Raw genomic sequence first — 18,082 nt, forward strand, 5'->3', positions numbered from 1 at the left:
AAAAGACTATTTATGCAGGAACATACTAAGAGAAAACTATCCTACATGGTCATGTTTTGCTTCTCAGATTGGGTCTTTGGAGTGCTTAGGACTAGCCATGAATATATGCATTCCCACTGGTAAGAAACTGTGTCAATGAGAATTCTGCTGACATGTGTGGTGCTACTCCACAATAATTTTAAAAAGTATCTAGATGCACTGGAATTAGAAGAGTGAATTAAAAAATATAAAACTAATTTAGGAATTTTTAATTTCTAGCTGGGGGGAAGTTTCATGAAATACATGGGAGGACTGAATATAGATGCACAAGAGAGACCAGAGGATTAATTGACTTGGAAAGTATGTTACCACTCAATACTCTGGAAGATACCAGCATCATTTGTATTTAGAAAGAAGACTTTTGCCTGTTTACAAAACTCTGCTTCATTGTTCAGATGACATAGATACACAGTAATATTTCTGGGCAGTAATTTCTCTGGCATTTGACACAGCAAAATAGCATTTTATAGCTCTTATACTGAGTTCTTTAACAAAATGAGGGAAATTAAACACATGAAATCAATTCTGGCTTTCTATCTCCATCTAAAGTAGCAATCTCGTATTCAGAGGGTCAAATCTTATATAAGTTAAGTATCCTCCTTGATAAGTCCACATTAAGATGCAGCCTTTGGATGAGGTAAAACTCACCACTCCTAGCAGAAGCTGTGCACTGCCTCTTTTTATAAGATGCATCACTTCTGCAATCTGACAGAAAATTACAGATCAAGGCTGACCTCCAGGCTGAACTACAAGGCCTGTTGTACTCTTTTCTCCTGCTCTTCACCGAGAGGAAGGCTGAGGGCCCTGCCACAGGGAGCTGATGGGCTCCTAATGACTATTTGCTCTCAGTTCCACTGTGTGCAGGGAATTGAACTTCAGTGCCTGAAGTGTTGTTGAGTCTAACAGCAGCAAAGATAACAATTTGACAACTACCTGAAGGCCTTCTTTAGAACTTAATTAAACAGTACAAATAGAATATCACATTAAAGCATAGCTGGAAAATGTAGTTGAAGAGTTACATTCTGGAGTATAAACAAATCTGCGCTATCTCTAGACAGTATTTCAGCAAGGGGTAGCACATGACATGGCCCATACAAAGTAAAGCTCTCCTCCAAGTCATGCGGAAAATGAAATGATCTGTAAAAGCTTCTTAATCCTTTAAAATCTGTGTTCTTTTCAAAATAAGCCCACTTTTCATTTGTAAATGTAGAAAACCCTGTTAAAAGCACATGATAATTGAAATAAATGTAAAATGCCATTAAATATTTTAAATGAGACTAGGCACTCACTCATACTAAAGTTCAGACAGGAAACTCAACTGCCTTCGGTATTCCCAAAATTTGGTAAACCTAAATCCTCTTGTCACCTATCCCAGTCCTCAAGAGTTGTATTTCACATCCAGCTGATAACTTGGAGCACAGGAAAAATCAGCAACTGTGTTTCACAGGACAAGGGACACCGCATTTACAAATATCTCTAACACTTTCAGAAGCACTTTCAGAGCTTCTTTTTTAGGTTCACGTCTCTTGTTCTGTAACTGCTGAGCAGAATCCCTGTTCTCGGGCTGCACTGGAGTTCAGCTCCTGAATTGTGCCAGGGACAGGAGCTCTGGGCTCCCACCACTTGCAGACAGCTTAAACCAGTCAGGGTTCAGTCGCTGAAATGGAGAAAATTTTAACAAAGAATAGGAGAGCTACATTCAGTTTTAGACTCCACCGCCTTTTCCTTATTGAGTTTATGGCTACATGATTTCTAGAAGAAGCACAGGGATACCCCCCTGGCCACTCTTGCTAGTCACTCAGGTCCATGACTAGGTGTGACACAAAGGAGATGTGCAGCAATGCATGCCAGCTGAGGGGAAAATGAGCACCCAGCTGTGCTGCTGCAGGCTGGGAATTCAGTACCATAAAAATGAGTCTTCTGTAACTCAGGAAGTGCAGTGTATGAAGTCCTGCACAGATACTTTCAGGGGCAAAGGTCTTTCTTCCAACACTGAACATGGATTTGGCTTTTCAACATCTCTTTTTCAATTATCTCAACTCTCAGTTAGGGCAAAGTTTCCTTTTCTCTTTATCCCACGGGTACCCTTCCTAAGCTTTCATTTTCAACAGGTGTTTTCTCAAGAGACCCTCCTCAGGCCACACAGCTCTGCCACCCTCGCTCTGTAGCAAAGGCAGTAATATAAACCTATTTTTCACTAACTCTCCAGGGAAAAGATATTCTGGCTTTTAGAAGCTTCTGCTCTCATTAGTTCCTCAACAGCAGGAAGCAGAATGAAACTTGCAGAGATGCAGCCAGCTCATCATCAAGCGATAGCTCTGCATTCACATACTGTGCTCGTTACTTCACATTAAGAGCTTACACCAAGTGCTGGACTTTCAAGACATCTGGCACAGATTGGAGCCTTTTCACTAGAAGATAAAGAAAGCTGTTGGAGTTTTCAGGTCTAAGTTCTCAAGTTTTCTTGGCTCCCTTGTTTAGTATGTGATGGAGAAGGCTGATCTGTGTTAGATGTGCTCATCTGACTTGCAGGTATCACAAAAAGCCACAGGCAGAGCAATCAATCTCTGCTAAGGAATGGCTCACTTTGAGAGTTTTCTTTTGGTGTGAAAGATCCTAACCTATAATTCAGCTTTTGAAACTGAAGTTGGGAACCTGGATATAAGATTTGGTGTTAAGTGCATAATTTTCACTTTGGTATTTACATTAATAGAGAAGTCTCCACACGTATTAACCATCGGGTGCTGATTCATGAATTGTAACTGATAACTTTTTTCTTACAAGCTATATGCACTCACAAAGAATACAAACAAATTTCCTGGAAATTAGAGGTCTGTGGTAAATGACTGTGAGGTTTATATCACTGACTGTAATAATAACACATGGTGTATTACTGTCCAAAATGCAAACTAATTGCTTCATCTTTCCTATGTTAAATAATTCAAAAATACTGACCTCGATGACTCAAGACTTAATCAAAAAACCCACAGCTGCTCCTAAAAATAATTATCTCCTTTGCAGATGTGGCAGATGGTGCTACATCAACTAAGATGAGGTAATTTAAAGAATTCCCCAGGTTATCACTAAAGAAAATTAATCTTGTGAAACAGTATCAGAAACTTCAATTTCCTACCATCTTGAACAAGCATAAACAGCTTCCCAAAACTTGCTGTTCAATAATCATTCCTAAGCAGCAATCTCAATAAATAGTAAGTGACCATTACATATATATTTTTTGAATCAATCATATTACAGCCTGCTGCTTTCTCACTTTTCATTATGACTCCTAATCTTGGCATTTTGAACATAGAAAACATACTGAACCATGAAAAAAATAATCTTGAAGGAAGCAAACTGAATGAACACAGGGGGATTTCTCAGTGCAATTAATGCCAAGCTGTAGTGAGCTCCATTTCTGTTGTTCTGCTAATATCTGTAGTGAACATCATGAACAACAAAAAAGGGATGAACCTCATTTTGAAATAGAAATATGAGAGGAGTGAAAGCAGAGCAAAATACCTTAGCATCTTCTTACTTCTACCCTCCCAAATAAACCTGAAAGCTCCTAAGCAACTGAGGGAGGCAGCCAGCTTAATCCAGACCCTAAGCAAGAAGCAGTTTTGAAAGGCATGCAGTGTTCAAACAGCATCTCTTAACTTCAAAGCCTTTTGAAGTGGACAGACTGGTCATACTTTTTCCTCATTCTACCTTTCAAATTTTACAGTTTTAAATTTTACCTTTGCAAATAAACAGGTCAGCAAAGTCATTAGGAGCAAAATCTTTAGATGTAACAGTGTCAAAGTTACTATTCTAATCCATATAAATGGTTTTTATTCAGTCTGGACAATGTGTATACTTCAATCAGAGCACAGATGGTTAGTCAAACAGATGCTCTATAAATATCTCTAACAAATGTCTTTCTGTTTTTATTATGGATTTGGAACTCAAGAACAGAATATAATCACTGGCAATATCAGGATTGCATCTTGTAAGGTATTAATAAACTTTTTTCAGTCTCCCATGGCTGCTATTGGCTTCATGGGAAACAAAAATACTGAATATTTCCCTTCACTGTCTGTGCACTCTGACAGGTACAGGATTGGGTTTTACAGATGAGCACACTAAAAAGACTAGAAGTTTAAATGCTTTATATTCTGATTTCTCATTTCATAGTGTATACTGGGTACTCTTGATTTACATTTCATTTTATCAGTGATACAGCTGCCAAAAGACCAAGTCTTTAGCTACAAGCTGATGAAAAACAGATGCAGAGAAAAGATAATCCATGCTGGGGTACACTTCACAATACCCAAAGAGCCCTGAATGACCTCCAAAATAAACCAGTAAATAAATCTGTAAGTCTCCGTAAGCAGTAGCAATCATCAGCATTCTTTCAAATCATATTTTTAAAATATTATCAAAGAACAGACAACAGTTTTACTGAAGAACAAATGTAAAAAAAGCTAACTACATTTTTTATGATCTACTTAGAAATATTCCTTCCTTCTTGAGTTTACTGATTGAATTACTAAGGCTAAAATAACTTTATGTACAAGTCTAACAAACTCCTCCACATTCAATAGCTATGGCAGGATATATTCAGTTCAGAGAGCTGACAACCAAATCAAAGAGTTGGCACTCAGGAGCTGAACAACAGATGATTGGGCTGGTGGCTTTTGATGGTCAGTAATTTACAGACAGAGTCAGCCCAATGTAAAACTGGCTTTTCACACAGCTGACAGGCATCCTGCCTTTTCCCCACCTACCCCTGGACTTGAGATGCTGCAACCCAATTCTAGACAGAACTTTGTTATGCTGGTAGAATGGCTACTTAATAAAGAAAACTTCCAGAAAGAAGTTCTGGAACTTTTCCTTATTATTTCCATATTTCCAGCCTTGTACCTTAGTCAGAGGAAACTACAGGAAAGGACAGAAGGAACTGTGAGATCTCTTCGTGTGGGAAATGCCCACAACAATTCACAGGTAACAGGAACAGCTGCTGAGTTCCTGAGGTGCAGAGTGTTTTAGAAGGTACAAAAAGATGACCTGGATCAACAGCTAGGGACCAGCAAGGTCTGCTGAAGAAGAAGGACTGACTTGCAGAAGATTAAGGACAGACCCTTAAATGCAGGGAAGGCTAAAGGACTTTACCTTATGGAGATGGACTGAAAGACAACTCAGACTGCTTTTCTTGCTTTTCTGCCCCAAAAGCAAGGAGTGTGTACTCAGGTCTGGAGTGTCAGCCAGTGGGAAACTAAGGCTCTGCTGAGGGTTTGACTGCAGGAAAGATAAGAAATCTTGTTAAAGGAAGGATTCCTTGAGCAATTAGTCTGTACACACATAACTTAAGTGAGCAGTGCTGACCAGGAAGATGATTTTAGAGAGATACAGGCATAGGTATCACAGAAACATCAGAACAAGGCGGTTTCATTTCCTCTACAGCAAAGCAATAGAATTGCTACTATTTCAGCCTACTAAGTCAGCAAAAACCAATATAAAATCTGAAAAATTCTTAAAAAGATGTCCCACAAAAAATCCCTTATTCACCTACCGTATGTAGGTGTACTGTACAACACTACTGGTCCTTGTGTTGTGAAAAGGAGAACAAAAGAGGAAATAACTGTTTTTCTATTCTAGCAAAAAAATGTTCATGACTGTGTATTTATTAAGAAATTTATATTTCTGCATTTTTGATGGCAATGCTTATTCTTAATATAGGATGTGTTGTTAGTGCAGCACAATGTAATAGTTCAAATGTATGATGTTACCTGATCCTCCTTTAAAAAGACTGGAAAAAACATTGTGACACAGCTGGAAACTGGTGAAATTTCATCCAATTTAAATACATAACAAATGTGCAAGCAGCTCCCATAGATTTCAACTAGAAATAGAAATTCACAGCACTTTTCAGGATGAAAGCAAAGACATTGAAAATTAGGCTGTCATGCCATAAACCACTGGGTAATTTTTCACAGCCTGTTTTATATGTTTCTTGTATCTAACAAACAACTTGTGTTCCCTGGCTGCTCCTCTCATCCTTTTGCTGTGCACAAACTGTCAGCTGGGAGTCCCAGGACAAGCAGTGCAATACCACACAGGAACACATAGGTGTTTTTATGTGGAGGATGTAAATCTCACCTTAACTCATTCATTAAGTATTTTTGGCATCCTATTTATATTATATAGCCAAACATCACAGACAAGCTTCTCAAACAGCTTTTGTCATCAACAAATGTGATTCTCATTTGGAGCATCAGAGCAACAACAGTAAGATACTGACAAAAACAAGCCTCAAAGCACAGCACATGCAAACAAATATTTCACTATCTGACAATTTTTTTAAGGCCATCCTCTAAAGATCTCAAATTTAATTTATAAAAGTTTTTCAGTGATTATATTCAAGACAGATATTGAATATTTCTGAAGGTAAGAGTAATGAGACAAAGATGTTCATAACTTAGAAGTAAATGCGTATGTCACGATTTTATTTGAATAGAAAATGTGTAGCTAATCAAACCTTGCTAGCTGTTCGTGTGTTTTCCTTTTTAGATTGATTACAAATCAAATAGACTGTACAAGCATAATTAAAATGTGGCAGGTAGTCAGGATTATGTGCATGATCAGAAGGTGAACATCACTTTCATCTTTTGAATGGCATTTTCCTAATATTCAGCAGACACACTGAAATTCTTTGTACCACCTCTCCACAGAAATAATAAATCTGGCTTTGGAATTATGAGATTAAGGAAGGGGTCCTGTCTGTACCTAAATACAGATATTTAAGATAGGAGCTTGGGAATTTCCCACTGTTGCAGCATCACTTTCAGCTACTTTTAAAAATATAAAAAGCAAAACTCATAGTGAAAATGGACTGCTGATACTGGAAAACCAGATTTTCATAACAGAATTTGAATTATGGAACAGCCTGGGGCCTTGGAAACAAAAAAGTAAGCACATGACAAGCCAAGTGGTTATAGTATCATGTACAGTGTTCTTTATTAAAAAGCATGAAAACTGACTTCAGTGTAGTGAAGATGCACCTGTCCATATCACAGAAGTTAATATCTCTGAATACCATAGGAAATTATAACAAAATATTTATTACAAATGCCTGAAGACTCCTCAGCCACCAGTAAGCCACAGAACGGGTCAGTAAAGCATGACAACTTCTTTCTTCTTTTCCTTTTTTCCCTGGTTTTTTGGGGGGAGGTGGGGGAGAGAAGCACTTCTGTGATCTAAGTCAATCAGAGCAGAGGGAGAAAAATATGATGAGGTGATCAGGAATTCCTGTTATCAGGAATCTGTAAGGCATGCACTAGGTGAACCAGTGTCACACACAGGGACAGTGACACTGCAGAGTGATCCTTCCCACCAGCAAATAAATATCCAGGTCAGCCTGTGTGGATGCTCTCAGGTGGGAAGGAGGGAGTGCTTCAGGTAAAACAGGCAGATGAGCCTCACTCACAACACAATGGTGGCTTGCAGGTTTTTTGGGAGCCACCAAAGACATTCTGATCTCCTGTTTGGAAGACCAGATTTTAGCAGGTGCCTTGAACCCAAATGCTTGAATGCATCCCTTCTGCTCAACAAGAGAACCAAGATTTTGCTGCTGTGAGCAAGGCCAGGAGATTTGGTTGATACTCTTCTAAGGAGAGTCTGCTCTTCTTCCTCTGTTCTCAGTAATCACACTGCCCAATTGTAACATCATTTCTACAGCTGTAAAATGAAGGCAATTTGTAGCCTATTGTAATTAGTTCCTTTGGCACCTATACCAACATATCTATGGATTAGAACTGGTCAAAATGACACTATATAGTTGGGATATTGGTCCCTACTAAACTCAATTAGATTATTGGAAATATTTTACCTTAACAGTATCTAAAGTACTTTCAAAAGTACCTATCCAGCAAATGTATTATTTCTAGTGAATGCATATATTTCTTCAACTTCATTATTTTTCCCAGCCCTTTCAATTCGCAAGAAAGCCAAGTTGGTTTGGATTCCTGCTAAACCTTCCAAAACATTGTCTAGGATTATAACAGAGTTCAGAAAGCAGTATGTTTTTACCTTGACTAATGATACTAGAAAAGTAAAACAATGGTCTAAAAATAAGTGTTTTTATCTGAAATATTCACAGAAATTTCCTATTCTCTTTAATCCAGTATTGTTTCTATGACCACCTGCAGTTACACTTATAAACTAGTTAAAATGCCAGGGTACATTCTGCTTATTTTAATGCCAAAGAATACATTTTGTCATGGTTTATTCACAACAGATCTTATTTTAACATATTTTACATGCCTGAAATATTTTTGAACAATTCTGATTTGCTACTAATATCCCAAAGAAACAAAAATCTTACCAATTTTGATGCTGTGTGAATATGTCAATAAGTACAGTCTGTGATTAGAGAGAAAAAAAAATCTCAAAACTCATTACCTTAAAAGTATGTTTTTTAAAAAAAGAATGGTATCATTGTAAGAGATGTGAACTAAATGAAGCTGCCTCTAATCAACTTGGCTTTTAATATGAAAAAACATGTTTTTGTGCCATTCTGTCAAGATATTGCAAACATTATATTTGGTTTAACTTGCTTCAATTTGTGAATTTCTTTTTTCCATGGACTGTAATGTGATAAACAGGATTTGGTGGTAGGTGAAGGCAACATTCACAACTTTCTCCTCACTTATACCAGCTTAAAAAAGCATGATATTTCAGTCCAAGAAACTTGAGCTTTTTTTGGCAATATGAGTGTTTAATTCTACTCTCTAAAATCTACAGCATTTCATACTCCGTAATGATCATGGGACATTATCTCTGGGAGTCTAACAGTGAATCAGGTCAATGTGTTACTAATTTAATTAATTCCTTAGCAGCATGATGTAGATAAACTGCCACTGCTTTGCAATGAACTTCAGATTAATTATGAGATGTTGTGATAGCTGGGTTTGACATGGTTAACTTGTTCCCACTGGGATGCACAAGGTGCAGCAGGACCGTCTGCCCCACGGCCTGAGCTCAGGTTAAGCTCTCAGACAACTTTATCACTGCCTGCAGCGTGATTCTGTGAGTACTTGCCAAATGAGTATTCCTACACTTACAACTGATGAAAAAAAAAATATAAACCAGCTCTTCCTATTAACTTCATTAAGATCATAGGTTGCCACTTATTTCATGCCTTTGGCTGTGCTTAAATTTTACTCTGAACATTAAGCTCTTTCAATTCAGAGGAACGAAAATAGAAGTATGTACTTAAATCCAGGTTTAACCATATTCTCTCCTATTGTTTCATTAGTGAGGGTCACTGTAACAATTGCAGCTACAGAAAGACACAGGTAACACAGAGGTCTGGTTCTGTGTATGCAAAAGCAATTCATGCAAAGTAAATCCAGTCCTACAGCCTCTTTGTTTGTTTCATTATTGGACTTGGACTAGTATTTGTATTTATATTAATTGTTTATGGTCTGTCGCTATTTTTTCAGTAGTCAATTATTTTTCTTATATGTGATGTCTTAAAAGCCTTGCCTTCTGAATCAGAAAATCACCTGTTGCACACAACAAATACATACTTAACTATGAAATAATTTCTCTAGTATGAAATAAAAATCTGCAACTGTTGCTAGTACCAAAAGCCACCTCTCTCTTATAGTCATATACACTGTTCCATAATGCACAGATTCCCAAAATCTCGGAAGTATGGGTATATTTGTAAAAACTCTGTGTTTGGTAGCTCCACTAACCTTAAATTACATCATGTAAACACTGATACAGGTCATATATGCTACCTTTGGGAAAGTGGATAAAGTGACCATTGGATTTCACTGAATTTATGGCATGTATTAAGTTTAGGATTGAAGGTCTTAGCAGATACAATGTGATCTATAACTAAGCTCCCTAAGACCTGGGCTATTACTTCTGTATTTTTAAATGTTCAAGAAGCCTTTTGATTTATTCCAGTTGAGGGGAAGGCCTTATTCCAGAGTTTATGTGAGGATAACAGGTTTTCATTTCAACACCACAACACGCAAATCTTTTCCTTTTAAAAATAAATGACCTGTTCATTTTTATTAGATGTCTACAATGGTAATACACATTTTTCACTGAGAAGGAGGACATTGCCCTGACAACATAGAAGAGGAACAATCTATAAGTATGTTGTTGAAACATTACCCTGCTGATTTGATTTCTTCTCTTTTCAAATTGAAATAGCACAGACGGTTATAAATGCATCTTAGGGGAAACGGATTGGGACCTGATTTAAACACAGTTCTGGAAACTAAGAGTCATTTCTTTCTCCCTTTAATATTCTGAGGAGCCACGGCATGTAATGAACAGCTCCACGGCTGATGGAATGCCTGTACATGAAATTTTGATAACTATGCAATCTCACAGAGACTACATGAGGACCACAGATATTTTTCACTGCTAAAAGAAAATACAAGTAAGTCCTACAAAATTCTGTGCATTTTTCTGTTTAGAAAGTTTTAACTACACCACAACAATGTACTTGTTCAATGAATTTCAATTTCCTAGCAATTCATGTAATAGATCAAAACTTTTCCAGAAAATAAAAAAACTCCCATAATACTTGGAAGATAGTTATTGCAAGTGCATGGAGCCAGCTCAGGACAGTGCATAAACGCTAAGTTTCAGTCTTAAAAGTCACTGCCTAGGATTATACAGGACTTGCTGACCAGTTCTGAATTTCACTAGCAGTGAAATATGTACTCCAGCATCAACTTCTGTGTTAGCAGTTTTAGAAAATAACTTTTTCTTTCAGTGATAAATTAAATTTAATTAAGACTTACAAATGACACTTTCTTAAATAGCAGTCAAGAATAATTAGATGTAAAAGAAATTGTGACGCCACAACCAAGAGGAAACCTAACTTTGATAACTACTCATTGTGTGTCGTGGCCTCTTGCAGTAGCCAGATATTTAATAATAACCAGGCAAGTCTTGCAGTGAAGAAAATTACTGAGGGAAACACCAGAGATTAATGACAACAATCCAAAGGCTGACAAGACTAAAAAAGAAGTTTTAAAATTCATTCTGGGCAGCAAATTAATCCCAGATATTGTAGTATTAATCTGCACATGCTAACTTTGTAGTTCGGGTTAAAGGACAACGAAAAATATGCAGTATATTTTCTTTCTCTCTTTCAGTGAAGCAGGAGGAAGGGAAGCTGTACTGCACATGCTGTCTGAAGCGCTTTTGAATCCACTGATAAGCAAAGAGGTGGTTAAAAAATTGGGAAACAAGCCCCACCAATTTCTGGCACTGAGATCCTGAGAGATGTGAAGTTTTACAAAGTGCCTCATCCCTGTGAGTGCCAGGCAGGCTTCCCCTTTCTGCTTCTCCCCAGAGAGCACAGGCAAAAGCCTGCTCAACACATCAGGAGAAGAGGAGCTGCTGCTGCATTTTATCCAGTGAGTTGGTAATTAAAACTATTGTTTTGATGTAGAAGTTTAATTAGTTTTCCTTCTTCTGAGTTACTGCTCAAAACTACGCGGCTATTAGTGCTTGCAGCAAGGAGGAGAAGGGTTGGTGTGCACAGGCAGGGTGTGAACAGAGTGACTGACACTACTGCAGCCACAAAGGGGAGAAGGGATGCACCGGATTAGAGCTGGAGCTGAAAGAGGAGATTAATGGATATTTTCAGGAAAATAGTGAGAAATTCTTGTGGGAGGCTAGGGTAGGCAGGATTAGAGAATTCAAACCAGATGCGATTGATTAAATAAGGAAGAAATGGAGATGCCAAGCCTGGACATAAGCTGTAGTGTACAAGTGGGTTAGTGAAACAAAGCATGGAAATTCCATAGTTAACTTCTTTACTACTTCTACGAGTCTCCCTCCTCCCTTCACCCACAGTCCCATCCCTCAAGGGATCAGATCCCTCGTGCACAGACTTATGACCTTTGACAATTTAGGTTCCTGTTGGTTTTAGCTGATTTTTTTTTTCTCCCCTGACCTCACTGAAGGAAAGCGTCTCTGAGAATTTTGTCTATGTTTAACAACACAGGTTAGCCAGGTTAGTGAACTGCTTAAAGAAATTGCCCATGAAAACAGGGCACAGCATGTCATTTCAAGAATTCCCACCACTGAGACTGAAACTAACATTGGAAGAAGTTAGTGAATATTGAAACTTATCAGATAATTTTTCTGGCTGCTACACACATAATATCTGGTACATTCATCAGCTAATTTGCAAATAAAAAGCATACCCAGCAAGTATTAAACTGATTCCTCTGGTTGGGCTGCAGTACTGGTTCTGCATGAGTGCAGAAAAATAAATTTCATCCTCATATGTGACGCCAGCTGCTGCTCTAATGCACATAGTTTCCTGATAATGGGAGTTCTGACATTACTCACTTGTTCAGGAGACTTATTCGCTCTCTCTAATTTAAATAAGATTTGTAATACATTCGATTTTCCTTTACTCACAGAGGTGGAAAAATATGGAGAACAGGCCTGTAAATTGTGCTCTACGTGGTCAGTCCCACCAAACACTGCCCATTGCTCCTCTTCACTTGTACCATTTCACTCATCACTGGTAATTTTTCAGAATAAATGTTTAGTATTTATTTCTGTTTATGTGTTGCTTTTCTGTTTATTTTATTTTTGTTGGCATTCTCTTTTCTTTAATGATTTATTCCAATGAATTGTTTACTGTAGCTTATTCCCATGGCTGTTGCGGAGTCTTTGCCTGCAATCTTGTCTCCTTAAAGGATCAAAGTTTTATTTCACTCATTCCTAAAAGCATCTTAGTTCAAAGCCACCAAATCTGTTTTCTCTGTTATACAAGATGCAGGCTGCCTTGCTGGAGCACAAGAGCAGCTGTCAGCTCTGTCTGTGACAGTGTTACAGTGAAAATTCCAGAGGCACTCAGTGAGTGCCACATGCCTGCTGCCTGTAAGGAAGCTCTGACACAGCCACAGCTTTTAGATCTCTTCTCAGCTTCAAATATCTTACCTTACCTCCTTACATCTGTTATCAGCCCTAGCATGTTCATCAAATGTAAACAGTGCTTGGTTTCCCCCAGGATCCTGTAAAACCAGAAAGGCTTTTCCCAGCCATTCTTTGGGCACTCTGTGCCACACCAGGTATTTCTGAGATGTAGCAAAGATCATTTTGTGTTGGTGATTCAACACTTTTTTTGTTACATGCAGAGCAAGTTCTCAGAAATAGAAAGAACTTGTCTGTTCTCGGACTTCTCTTTTCACTTTTTAAAACGTAAAACCTGCTACTTCTCATCTCTGTTGAATGTACAGGCATTTTAATTTTTCTAAATTACTATTCAGTCTAATGTTGCTTCTAAGCTCCACTGCTGTTTCCAATTCTGAATTGAAGCACACTTTTAATTCCTCCCTTTCTTTCCAGTATTTACACAAAAGGTGTGTTGAAAGCAGGTTCCAGTCCAAAAGACGTGTTGAAAGACTTTTATTTGGCAGCCAATGTTTCTTTCGGATACAGAAAACTGCATATGTTTATAGGTTTGGTTTCATAAGCTTGAGCAGAAAAACTGCAGTTTTACAAAAGAGGGTGGTTGCATGTCCTTAAGCAGCAGCATCCCAGATAGTCACTAACACAGTGGCCAGAAACAAGGAAGTTCCTGCCTCATATGTAAAAAGTTCATGCCTTTTTCTTCCTGTCTCTCACCTGATGAGGCAAAGTGCAAGCTGGTATATCTTTTTAATGTGGGGGTGTTTTTCCTCCTCCATAAAGAAACCCCAACAAACCAAAACCAGCCACCACAAACAAACAAAAACCCCCAAAAATAAATCCTTATAGATCACATTTCCAGCTCCCCAACTGCAACATGCATCAAAAATGCTGCTTGAAGGGAGAGTGGCAGCTACCAGCTCTGTGCAGTTCTCTGCAGCTGCTCATCTGACCCCCAGGCTAAGTGTTCACTGCAAGAAGCTGCTGCTGGAAATGCTCAATTATCAGAAGCCTGAAGGCCACTTGCTTGCACTGCTCTGCAGTGACTGCTGGCATCCCAGCCGAGGGTTTATGGTTTTGCCTCCAGCTGTGGAAGCCAAAGGAAGGGAAGGCACTGAGCAGGAGCTGATGTGCAGCTGAGTTTTTGAGCTCTGGGAGTGACGGTTGATGTGTGACAGTCAGCAAGTGGGCAGAGCTGTGGCCTCCACTGAGGAAGGGATGTGTAGGTGACTGAGATAAGGTGTAAACAGGCACAGAAACAGGTTAATAAAGCCTGAAGTGATTCTGTAAGGAAAATGAAAAATACCCTTGATTTCTAACAGTTTGACAGTGAAAACTTTCTTTGGTGAGGTCAGTAAAGCTAACTCCCAAATGCTGACATTCAAAGTTTGCATTTCTCAACAGCTGTTGTGACTGCATCTCAACCAGATGTGCTTTTTTTTTTTTAATTCAGGGTTTCCTGATGAAGACAGGCATGACCTGAATAAACTACTTGCTGTTTTCGTCACCCTTCCTGGAGTCCTGGGATCCTTATTCCCAGACAGAAAGCTTACAATTAAAGCTTCAGCAAGGAAAGGGTTCCCTTGATTAACAAATAACAAGTCAAAAGAGCCTCAGGAGATAAATGAGAGAATGGTAGCTCTTGGTATAGGGAGTCTGACCTGCTTAAGCTCTGGGAAGAGAATCACTCTTCAGGAAGATGAAAGAGGTACCTTGCTCACATGAACAGGATTAGCCTTGGCCTTGCTACAGAAATAGGCAATTCTATCTGGGTTAATAGGCCTATTGCAGAGGTGAAGAGATGACCAGATGGCAGAGCTCTGGAATGGACTAGGACTGGCTTGCTCAGTTTCTAAACACAGTGATGAAAAGCTTAGCAACGATTGTGGAGTTGGAAAATGACTGTAGGCTTGTGAGGAGGTAAATTTGTAACAATGAGAACAAGACCATAGGCAAGAAAAGCAGCAGCTTGTCCAATTCTTGATACCTTCAAGACTGTCTTGCTGGAATATCTCTTTATCTTGGGGTCAAGACTGCATTCTACCCTATTTTTGTAGAGTGTGAAATACAAGAAGTCATGTCAGATAACCTAAAAGCCTCTCTTGCCTTAAAGTCTGCATCCTTCTTTCAGATAGTGACTTCCCATAAAATACTAAAGTTACTATAATCTCTTTGCTACTCATAGTGTAAAAATGCATTAAAATTACGTGCTATGATCAATAACAAAAATTAAAAAGCTAAGTAATCTTCTCTTCACCCTGAAATGTCAGGGGAAAAATTGGCAAGGCCTATTTCTAGACCAGGCAATTCAGATGGAAGTGCAAAAGCATTATTAAGGTTTGGTCAGTAAATGTTATTGATATGAAACACTACTCAATCAGTCTCTCTAAGGGATTGCTTTAAAGCTTTTTGTTTCTTTCAAGTAAATAGAAGCAATTTCTCCTCAAAGTAATTATCGCCCACTCAGGTGTCGTTGTCCCTCCCTCCCCCAAGTAGTTCCTCTTGTGTGTTTAGGTAGCTACATATCGTTTCACCATCTTCCTTTTTAGGTTGTGCATTCTCCAGACTTTATTTCTATCCGTTTTTTACGACTCCTTTAGACATTGCACTGGGAACAACTAAACCAAAACGAATTGTAATAATTGACAACATATGCTTTTTATCTATGATAGTTTTAAATGGTACAATTTCTATAATACTTCTGTCTGCCTGCTACTATCAGAATGCAATTTACTTTTGATTGTTGAAAATTATGCTGAACCACATCTTGCATCTCCGGTAGGCTCCTGCTATCCGTACATCCATTTCCGTCTCGCAGGAAGTTTTGCGCTAATCGGTTCTTCATGACCGCTATAAATGCGCGTTCGGTGGAGCCAGGGTAACACAACTACAGTGATTTTTAGCTTTTTCTTTCATCGTGAAGCAATCTGATTAACTAGGTAGCGGACACGCGTCGAAGTGGTTTAAGCACAACATCCTAAAGGTATCATTAAGCACTAATTAACTTACCGACTCTCTCGAGATGCTACGGCACGAGAACCAGCTGTTAGAGCGAATTTAGACGACAATGGCTATTTTTTCTTTCTATTGTAAGAAAAGCCCTCTAGTTGCTGCTTTAGCCGTAGGGGCAAAGCCGCGGCGGTGACCGAGCACCTCCCGGCAGGTGCGGCGCGTCGCCCGCCCCTCCGCGGCCGCACGCCAATTCCCGGAGCCCCTCCGCGCCCGGCAGCGGCTCCGCTCCGCCGCGGGCACGGCGGAACCCAAGCGCGGCTCCTCGGGCCGGGGAGCCCGTCCGTCCCGCGGGCTGCTGTGCCGCGGAGAGCGCGCTGGGGGTGCCGGCAGCGCGCGGTGCCCGGCGCCGATACTCACCCGGCGGCACCGGCGGCTCCGCGGCCGCCCTCGCGCGGCGCGGCCCCGAGCGGCGCGGCCGGGAGCGCGCAGGCGGCGGCGCGCGGGGAGGGGCGCGGGCCCTACCTGGGGGCGGCGGGCGGGGGGCGCCCGGCCATGGCGGCGGCGAAGGCGGCGGGACCGGACCCTCCGCTCCGGCCGTGTCGGGGCAGCGACGGCGCGTCCCCGGCGCTGCGGCGCCTCCCGGCCCTGCCCTCCGCCTCACTCCTCCCCCGCCCGCCCCGCCGCCTCCCCCGGCCCTCCCTCGCGGCCGGGCCCCGCGGGGCCCCGCGCTCCCGGGGGTGCGGGCTGCGGCGGGGCCGAGCGCGGCACCTCAGGGACCGCAGGGAGCCCCGGGAGGCACCGTCCCCGTTAGGGCAGCGCCGTGCCCCGCTCTCCTCGCACCTGCGGACCGCTGCCTGGCAGCCGGAGCCCGGCCGGGACATGCGGGAGGCGCAGCCGGTCGGAGCTGTTCGCTGGAGCGGCGGCGGCTGCGGGAGTTCAGGACGGCCGCAGAAGTTGCTGGCGTTGTGCTCCGGCTGCAGTGTGGGAACGGGGATGTGACAGCGGGGTGCGCGTTGGCTCCAGAGAGATACGGGCGATCCTTGCCGAGTCCTCGTTACGAATGTCATGATGTTCCTGGAGCCCCAGCCCCGTAAACCATGTGATTTAAATGACGGGGATTGCTTTCTGGCTGTCTCAGATGTGACACACAAGCATTTAGAGAAGGAGCCTAGAGTTAACTACAACTTACGTCTTGTTTTGAGCTCATTCAGACTACTTTATTTGGTTACTTTCAGCAAACTTTTCCTGGTTTGTTTGCTTTTTCTTTTCAGGAAAATACCGAGTGCCTTGAGGCTTGGCTCTATCATTTTTGCATAACCATGTCAGAGAATCTGTGCAATACAAATGATTAGAACTGGTCTCTAGTCATGAAAGGAGAGATTAAAAGCACTTGACACAAGAGGTGGATGCACGGTGCAAACATTGTTTTGAACCCTAGGTTCAGCAGGAGTCCTTTTGCCTCAGGTTTGGAGGGCTGGAGACAACTGATATTGCCTTGTAGTTCCTGGCAAGATTCCAGGAACTTGATTCAACTTCTGCTGAGATTTGTTTTCAGTAAGTTTAGTCTTAAGGTCAGAGCCCAAGATATGCCCTGTCCAGTTAGTTGATGAGTATTACCCTTCTGTTAGTTACATAGCAAACACTCAGCAGGAATCCAGCTGTAAAACCATGGCAAGAGCTTACACAAATCTACAAATGCTGCTGAAAGCTTGACTCCTGTATGGTGAGCCCTGTTCTTTAGTCACTGCTCTGTTCAGAGATTTGTTGAGTGAATTCAAAGACAAAGGGGAAAGGCAGGGGGCAAGGGCAGTAAATCCATGTTTAGACAACCTTTTTTTTCTGCAATAAAGATTCAGTGTTTCTCTTCTTTCACTACATCATTCCTTTGCCTTTTCTACACCTTGCTATTCTCTTTAGCTGGCACATCATTATGAAATCATGAAGTTTAGTGAGTTTTGGAAGGGCCTGGGGCATTTGGAGAGAATTATTTTGTATATTAAATCAGATTTTGTTCTCTGTTCCAATTTACAGTGCAGAAATTTCTTAACCAACTTTGGCTAGAGGCACAGTGTCCTTTTACTACTGAAGAAACACTTTTTGTTGTTAAGAAAGGCTACCTGAATCTTGACGAGTTTGTTATCGGTGACTT

The 18,082-nt window shown here is 40.8% G+C and overlaps 1 protein-coding gene across 8 annotated transcripts in view; it reads right to left on the minus strand.

The window, feature by feature from the left end:
* Nucleotides 1–17,000, minus strand: part of SPHKAP (SPHK1 interactor, AKAP domain containing) — a 63,697-nt gene extending 46,697 nt beyond the window's left edge. For 2 of the 8 annotated variants that reach the window (XM_063166854.1, XM_063166860.1), the window contains exon 1: nt 16,774–16,907. In XM_063166854.1, the coding sequence (XP_063022924.1) occupies nt 16,774–16,814 (41 nt within the window). In that variant the 5' untranslated portion in view covers nt 16,815–16,907. Of the gene's footprint in view, nt 1–5,190; nt 5,317–15,990; nt 16,139–16,350; nt 16,370–16,455; nt 16,503–16,773 lie in introns of those variants that run through there. The other 6 variants (XM_063166857.1, XM_063166856.1, XM_063166853.1 and 3 more) reach the window with 6 other exon arrangements.
* Nucleotides 17,001–18,082: the final 1,082 nt, after the last annotated feature.

Source organism: Melospiza melodia, chromosome 12 (genome assembly GCF_035770615.1).
Source record: "Melospiza melodia melodia isolate bMelMel2 chromosome 12, bMelMel2.pri, whole genome shotgun sequence".
Lineage (NCBI taxonomy): Eukaryota > Metazoa > Chordata > Aves > Passeriformes > Passerellidae > Melospiza > Melospiza melodia.